Raw genomic sequence first — 8,074 nt, 5'->3', positions numbered from 1 at the left:
CACAACTGCAAAAATGGATCTAGATGTTATTTAAATTGGTTTTACCTAAGGCAACACTACATGCAAGGCAAAGAAGATACCCCTGATCTAATTGGTATCCCAAATTACGCTCTCTCCTATCTTCTAACCAACTCAGCAACAAGGATTATGATCTGTGCACCAAATAATAACCTATAAGTCTAGCTCCTAACACATATTAGACAATAACCATTTAACAAACTAAATGAAATTCATCTAAATGAAATGAAAATCATAGATGACATGCTATCATCTATAGAATTGAACATTGCAACCCCCCAAACTCTTCCAAGTTAATTCCTTGTCCCAGTGGAAAAATTCAATTCTAACAAAAAAATTCTGCTCTTCCTTTTCCCCCTAATGAGTATCAAATCATCTCTTCTTCTCTGACTTCCTCTTACTCCTCTCTGCTGCATATAGTAAGTTTGCAGTCAGTCTCACTGAGGTGTGGGTCCATTAGGAGTGAAGTGTTATTTCTTTTGGCCTAGGAAGATCTTCTAATGGGACAGGTTCAGCTTCTTCAGCAACAAGCAAGTTTGGTGGGGCTGAGATACAAAAACAGAACCTCACCTATAAAGCCAACAAAGCAAAATGAAGAAAACATGAACATTGCAGTAGTTTCAAAAGGATTAATAGCATTTTCAAGGAAGTGTGGTGTTTCTAAAATTTGTTTCCAAAGGAATAATAGCATTTTAAAGGAAAATACTGTTCCTAAAATTCAACATAGCTTCTAACTCTAAAATCACACAACTGCTCCCAGCCACATACATGGCATTTTCAGGAAAAGGAATGAAACAAAAAGGAAAAGAAAAGGCTTCATGACTTCAGCTTCTCCAGGGTATAAACAATCAGCATCAGCCATCCAGAATCCACCACCTGCAAAATTTAAATGCAATCAGGAGAAATCAAAAGTAGTCCATCTCTGTTCAAGTAAATGAATAAAATTAGAATATAAATACATATATATTTGTATGTATGTGTATCCAAAACAATTTTTAAATAGCTAATTTGGGTAATGGGATAATACATTATTTTATTTAATTTTCTCCATAATTTTGGTTTCAATTTTTCTGTGAAGTAAATAAGTTATACTTTAATCAGAAGAGGGTCTTAGGAAATTGGTTTCTCTTTGAAGTGTGTCCATTCTTACTTACCTTCCTGAAATCAGTGAGTTTGTCCTCCACTCTCAAATGGCACACAGGCTTTCTTGCATTTATAGCAGGCTGTACGCCATGAAAAATTAATGGCTTTACACCATGGGCATTTCCAATTCACTGGAATTGGAAATGAGGCAGGCTTCTCCTGTTGCTGGGATCCTGAGACTTTATTCACTTTTGGTTTCTTGGCCTTCCGCCTCCGACGTTGCCATTTCTTTGGGCTTTCTCTGACACCATGGCTCCTGCTGTCCCCCAGGGGAGTGCCCTGGGGTCTCTCTGGACCTTCTTCTGGTTTGCAGCTCCCGCTAAGCACCGGGGTGGCCATCCCCTGGGCCCTCTCTGAACAGCCTTCCTGGCTGTAACTTCTGTCTTCCTGGAGGACAGTCCCCTGGGGCCTCTCTGAACCTTCTGGTTTGCGACTCCTGCGAAACACCAGGGTGCGCATCCTCCAGGCCCTCTTTGGACCTTCTTTCTGATTTTGTCTTTCTATGTTCCCCAGGGGAACCATCCCCTGGGGTCTTTCTGTACCTTCTTCCTGGGAGTGGCATCCGCTGCTCCCCAGTGAGGTTGTTCCCTGGGGACTCTCTGACAGCGGGTTGTGGCACCCACTGTCCCCAGGGAGGGGCATTCTTTCGGACCTCTCTGAACCTTCTCCCTGACTGTGGCTTCTGCTGTCTTCTAAGGGGAATGACCCCTGAAGGATTTTGGAACCTTCCTCCTGGATGTAGCTTCTCTGGTACCACCGAGGGGTCATCTCCTCCTGGAAGCCTACTGCAGGCCACGGGCAAGGTGGGTGGATCTCAGTAGGAGGCATCTGAAGTGGGACTGCTGCTGCTTCTGCCCCCATGACTACAGCAGGTGGTAGAGGTGGCAAAAATGGGAATTTCATTGGAAATCGTGGTGGGAGTGGGGATGGATGTGGCACTGGCAGAGGAGGTTGCATGCCCTGGGCCCAGAGACTCAGAGGTCCTGGCACATAAAGAGCATCTGTTGGGGTTGGCATCTGGGCATCAGCCTGTGTCCCCATGGCCACCGTATCTCTCTGCTGCTCTGTAGCCAGGGGACATGCCGCAGCCCCATTCTGCTCTGCTTGAGGCCCAGACATTATTTCATGGGCCAATGAAGCAGCCTGGGGAAACCTCTCGACCTGGAGCAGCCTCCCGTACAGCCCATCACGCTCATTCAGCGCCTGCTGCAGGGCAGCCTGCGCAAGGTGCAGCTGTGTTGTCGCCACCTCATGCTCCAGGCGCAGCTGCTGCAACTGGGACGTTAGAGCCCAGGAGGTCACCTGGCGCTCCTCCACACGCCTTTGCAGCCGCCGAACGTGATACAGCATCTGCTCTCGCTGCCTCGCGGCCACTCGCACACTCAAAGCCAACGCGCTCCAGGTGCAGGCCCTCTTGATAGCGCGCGGCACCTGCGAGTCAGCCACAATGGCCCGAAGCCCGTCCTCTACCTCGTTCCATGGCCGCGAGCGGAAGGCCACGTAAAAGGCTGGGCCGCTGCCGTCCGTGTGGACTTCATTGTTAATGAACCTGATCACGTCACTGTGGCGGAACCCGCTGGCACGGTCCCCAAAATTCATCGCCATGGCGGCTGCGGCCTAGTCAAGCAGCTGCCTCACAGTGCGTCGCCTCGGTTGCCGCCGACGCTTCCGGTACAGGCTGCTGCCACCAACCAGTCCGCCCCTCACCTCCCCTTTCAGTCTTACTTTAGTCCTTGCTCAGTCCTGGCCTCCTCCTCGGCCTCCTTCCTCCCTCACTCCCTTGTTCTCACAAAGAGAGAAGCAGGCCCCCCTCACCACACCAAACCCTATGGGCGACTCCGCGACACGTCACAGAGAAAAGCTGAGTCGTGCCGCAAGGCTGGCTGGGACCCGCAAGGCCTGCTGGGACCAGCTTCATTTGGCACAGCGCTCCCTACAGGGAAAAAGGGTGTGCTGCAGAGTGTAGTGTCCCAACAGAACCTGTTTCCAATAGCTTAGGAAGGACAATATCCAGTATCATAGAATGAATCCCTAGCCAGGTGATGGAGTTGGATAGGTGTATATACGGGTGCTGTTCTTGTCTCAGCTCCATCTCTTGTACTCTCCGTTACTACTTCAAACATTCCATAGAGTCAGTCATGCTATCTGCACCCTTCCCTTAGCTCCTGAACAGGTGAACTTATAGTCCCTGTCATCAAGAAAAACAAGTAATTGAGCCATGAAGTCCTTGTAAATTCACTCCCATATTTATCTGGTCAACCCAGATCTCAGAGGGTATCTCTTTTTCCTTTTGACTAAATGCTCGTCCATGATCTGGATCTTCCCTAGGAGAAATGCTAAAGGGAGTCCTCTGGGCTGCACTAGACAGTAACTAGAATTCAAACAAAAACCACATGGTAAAGATAACAGTGTAGGTCAATACACAAGACAGGATTAATGTATTTTTGGCTTGTAACCTCCTTTTTTTTTTTTTTAAGACAGAGTTTCACTCTTGTTGCCCAGACTGGAGTACAGTGTTCGGGACCTCAGCTCACCTCAACCTCTGCTTCCTGGATTCAAGCAGTTCTCCTGCCTCAGCCTCCCAAGTAGCTGGGATTACAGGCACCCACCACCACGCCCAGCTGATTTCTGTATTTTTAGTAGAGATGGGGTTTCACCATGTTGACCAGGCTGGTCTCGAACTCCTGACCTCAGGTGATCCACCCACCTCAGCCTCCCAAAGTGCTGGGATTACAGGCTTGAGTCACCGCTTCTGGCCCCAAAAAATATTTTTTTAAGAAAAGAGAAAGAAGGCCGGGAGCATTGGCTCACGCATGTTGTCCCAGCAGTCTGGGAGGCTGAGGTGGGTGGATCACGAGGTCAGGAGATGGAGACCATGCTGGCCAACACAGTGAAACCCCATCTCTACTAAAAAAACATACAAAAATTAGCTGGACGTGGCAGCGAGTGCCTGTAATCCCAGCCAGTCGTGAGGCTGAGGCAGGAGAATCGCTTGAATCCAGGAGATGGAGGTTGCACAGTGAGTCAAGATCGAACCACTGCACTCCAGCCTGGATGACAGAGCTAGACTCCATCAGGAAAAGAAAAAAGAGAAGAGAAGAGAAAAGAGAAGAGAAGAGAAGAGAGAATTTTTTAAATGTTCCCAGTCTTTAAGGATTGACTCTGTTTTGGGAAACTCCTTTAATGCTTACCCAGATGATTTATAATGCTGCCTTTGCCTTTACTTCCTGCTTGTGGCGAATCTGAAAGTCAGCAACAAGTAGAAGTATGGGGTCTTCTCAGGCCTTTTCTGAGCATGTCCAGTCTTGGGCATATACAAGGTTTTCTCAATTCCCTGATTTACATTAGGGTTTTTAAAGGCCCTCATTCTCCCACATATCTCTTTTTCCCACCCTCTTTCTTCCCAGGATTTTTGGTCTATCTATTGCTTGTCCTGACTGCTATCCCTTGCCCCAGGCTGCTACAGCCAATACTTTTGCCTTTAAATGCTTTTGGTAAATGCCACCTGGAAAGCTGAGTCAGATGGGCAAAACAGAAGCAAGCCCTTACATCTGTCCTTCAAGGAGCTACCAGACAGATTAAAACACACAACCACAATTCTTTGAGAATAAGGTCCATATTGCTCCATCTGGCACATGTCATCCTGTACCAGGAGTACATGCTATTGTCTTCATGGCTGCCTCCAATCTAGTGTGTGCGGAAAGGGAGACAGGCAATTTGAAACACCAGAGAACTCCCTTACTGCAAGGCAGCAGCTTCTTTCTTCATTAAACTTTCCCCTGATTGTTATATGCTTTGACTAGATTCTAGAGTTCTGCAAAAGTTAATTCTGACAGTATTTTCCAGCTCCATTAGATGCTTTTATGAAGGGATAGAGACCCCAATTGCCCTACTCTGCCACTTTTTGTATAAAGAGAGCTATCATACCCCAAAACTATTAGTATCCCAAGTAAGATTCATTTTATCTCCTTGTCAGCTATCACTCATCCTTCCAGCTCAATCACCACCTCTCCCAAGAAGTTTTTCCTGACCACTAAACACCAATACTGTGTAATTAGTTTTTTTATTCTTCTTTCTCTTCATTAGACTTATTCCCTTGAGAACTGAGATTGTGTCCTTTCATCTCTGGATTTCTAGCACCTGATATGGTTCCTGTTACATGTAGTGCTTATAAATGCCAAAAAGAGGGAACAAAGCAATAGAAGATAGTGAAAAAGGAAGGAAAAAGGGAAAAACAGAGACTATTTCATGAGTTCTAGAATCTTGGTTAAAAGTCAGACTGAAAGCTATAAGGGAATATTCTTGTCATATTTTCAATTCAGAGAAAAACAATTTTTTAAAGACACATACTTCCCTAAAGAAAAAAATTGACTGTATCCAAACTGATGTATCTATCTTTTGGGGAAGGGCTTTCATATACTGTTAAACTTTATAACAATTTCAAACTATTTCCAAATTAATGTAACAACACTTCATAAATGCCAACGTGTTTTTAAATTATTAAGTTTAAAGTACTTTTGGCCTTTGAGCCCTTTATGGAATCAATTTCCACTATATTGAGACAGGAAGGTGATATATAATGGCCTATAAAATGAGATTTAAAGGGTAACCTGGCTGAGTTATCATTCTCGATGAAACAATGATAATATCAAAAATACCACCACACTTTACTTTGCAGGTGTGCAAGTTTGCAAAGTGTGAATGTATGTTTACAAGAGGTAGAACAATTCAATTGCATAAATTAATCAATCTGAGAAACCACATTAAAAACATAGCTAATTTTTACATGATTTTCAGTAAGTTCTTATACTTTCAATTTTAGTATAAGCTCTGTCACAAAGCCTTCATAACAACTCTAAATGATAATCATTGATGATAAAGGAAGGAAAATAACATTTTAAAGTTCATAGTATTAGTATGTATCTACGTTTGTGCAGATTTAATCTCCTAGGAATCAAAGGTGGTAAACAGAATAGAGAAAAGGCATATAGAGTAAATATAAGCTATATATGCTGAGTACTGAGGAACAATTTTCATGCCACTTTAGGAAAATTTACACCTTTTATTACATATACTTTCTTTTCTTGTACTTTGTACCCACAGTGACCTATTCAATATAGCTACACAACAGATGCCAAAAGAAAAGAAAGGAGGCAGCTAGGCAGTTAATCTCAAAAAGACTAGAGTCACATCCCCTTAATTTTTGTTTCCATGTGAGCAGAATACATGGGCAGAAGCCCATAGTCAATAATCAACACAAGTGTGAGCACAGCTGAGCACAACGGCACATTGTAAGTGAACATACTTTACAATCAATTTCATCAGACCCATCTTCAAAACAATCATGGTTATTATTGCATATGTGGTAAAATTAGCCATAAAGAGTAAGCAGACATAAATTTGTTTTCCATAGACAAATGGTTTTGTATTTTCTTTCTACTTGTTAGCCCTTTAGTATCTGTAAGTGACATCCCTACTGAACATTTTCATGGAAATCATTCACAAATTTACACCTCCCACCTCCACCCCCACCACAAACATGCCCCTACACACAATCTCTTTTTTTTTTTTTTTTTAATTATACTTTAAGTTCTAGGGTACATGTGCATAACGTGCAGGTTTGTTACATATGTATACTTGTGCCATGTTGGTGTGCTGCACCCATCAACTCGTCAGCACCCATCAATTCATCATTCATATCATGTATAACTCCCCAATGCAATCCCTCCCCCCTCCCCCCTCCCCATGATAGGCCCCAGTGTGTGATGTTCCCCTTCCCGAGTCCAAGTGATCTCATTGTTCAGTTCCCACCTATGAGTGAGAACATGCGGTGTTTGGTTTTCTCTTCTTGTGATAGTTTGCTAAGAATGATGGTTTCCAGCTGCATCCATGTCCCTACAAAGGACGCAAACTCATCCTTTTTTATGGCTGCATAGTATTCCATGGTGTATATGTGCCACATTTTCTGAATGCAGTCTGTCACAGATGGACATTTGGGTTGATTCCAAGTCTTTGCTATTGTGAATAGTGCTGCAATAAACATATGTGTGCATGTGTCTTTGTAATAGAATAATTTATAATCCTTTGGGTATATACCCAGTAGTGGGATGGCTGGGTCATATGGTACATCTAGTTCCAGATCCTTGAGGAATTGCCATACTGTTTTCCATAATGGTTGAACTAGTTTACAATCCCACCAACAGTGTAAAAGTGTTCCTATTTCTCCACATCCTCTCCAACATCTGTTGTTTCCTGACTTTTTAATGATTGCTGTTCTAACTGGTGTGAGATGGTATCTCATTGTGGTTTTGATTTGCATTTCTCTGATGGCCAGTGACGATAAGCATTTTTTCATGTGTCTGTTGGCTGTATGAATGTCTTCTTTTGAGAAATGTCTGTTCATATCCTTTGCCCACTTTTTGATGGGGTTGTTTTTTTCTTGTATATTTGTTTGAGTTCTTTGTAGATTCCGGATATTAGCCCTTTGTCAGATGAGTAGACTGCAAAAATTTTCTCCCATTCTGTAGGTTGCCTGTTCACTCTGGTGGTAGTTTCTTTTGCTGTGCAGAAGCTCTTTAGTTTAATTAGATCCCATTTGTCAATTTTGGCTTTTGCTGCCGTTGCTTTTGGTGTCTTAGACATGAAGTCCTTGCCCATGCCTATGTCCTGAATGGTACTACCTAGATTTTCTTCTAGGGTTTTTACCGTATTAGGTCTAACATTTAAGTCTCTAATCCACCTTGAATTAATCTTCGTATAAGGAGTAAGGAAAGGATCCAGTTTCAGCTTTCCACGTACGGCTAGCCAATTTTCCCAGCACCATTTATTAAATAGGGAATCCTTTCCCCATTTCTTGTTTCTCTCAGGTTTGTCAAAGATCAGATGGCTGTAGATGTGTGGTATTATTTCTGAG

At 43.5% G+C, this 8,074-nt stretch overlaps 1 protein-coding gene across 1 annotated transcript; it reads right to left on the bottom strand.

The window, feature by feature from the left end:
• Positions 1 to 1,182: 1,182 nt before the first annotated feature.
• Positions 1,183 to 3,018, bottom strand: TEX13D (TEX13 family member D). The gene has a single exon (XM_030933664.1). It carries the CDS (start codon positions 2,764 to 2,766, stop codon positions 1,183 to 1,185), a length of 1,584 nt encoding a protein of 527 aa, XP_030789524.1. The 5' UTR covers positions 2,767 to 3,018.
• Positions 3,019 to 8,074: the final 5,056 nt, after the last annotated feature.

The sequence above is a fragment of the Rhinopithecus roxellana genome, chromosome 7 (assembly GCF_007565055.1).
Source record: "Rhinopithecus roxellana isolate Shanxi Qingling chromosome 7, ASM756505v1, whole genome shotgun sequence".
Classification (NCBI taxonomy): domain Eukaryota; kingdom Metazoa; phylum Chordata; class Mammalia; order Primates; family Cercopithecidae; genus Rhinopithecus; species Rhinopithecus roxellana.
The sequence above is the reverse complement of the archived record's forward strand: the minus strand, read 5'-3'. Positions and strand labels throughout refer to the sequence as shown.

Bases quoted from the DNA above. Each gene is read 5' to 3' on its own strand.
- TEX13D (XM_030933664.1), bottom strand. From the start codon at position 2,766: ATGGCGATGAATTTTGGGGACCGTGCCAGCGGGTTCCGCCACAGTGAC.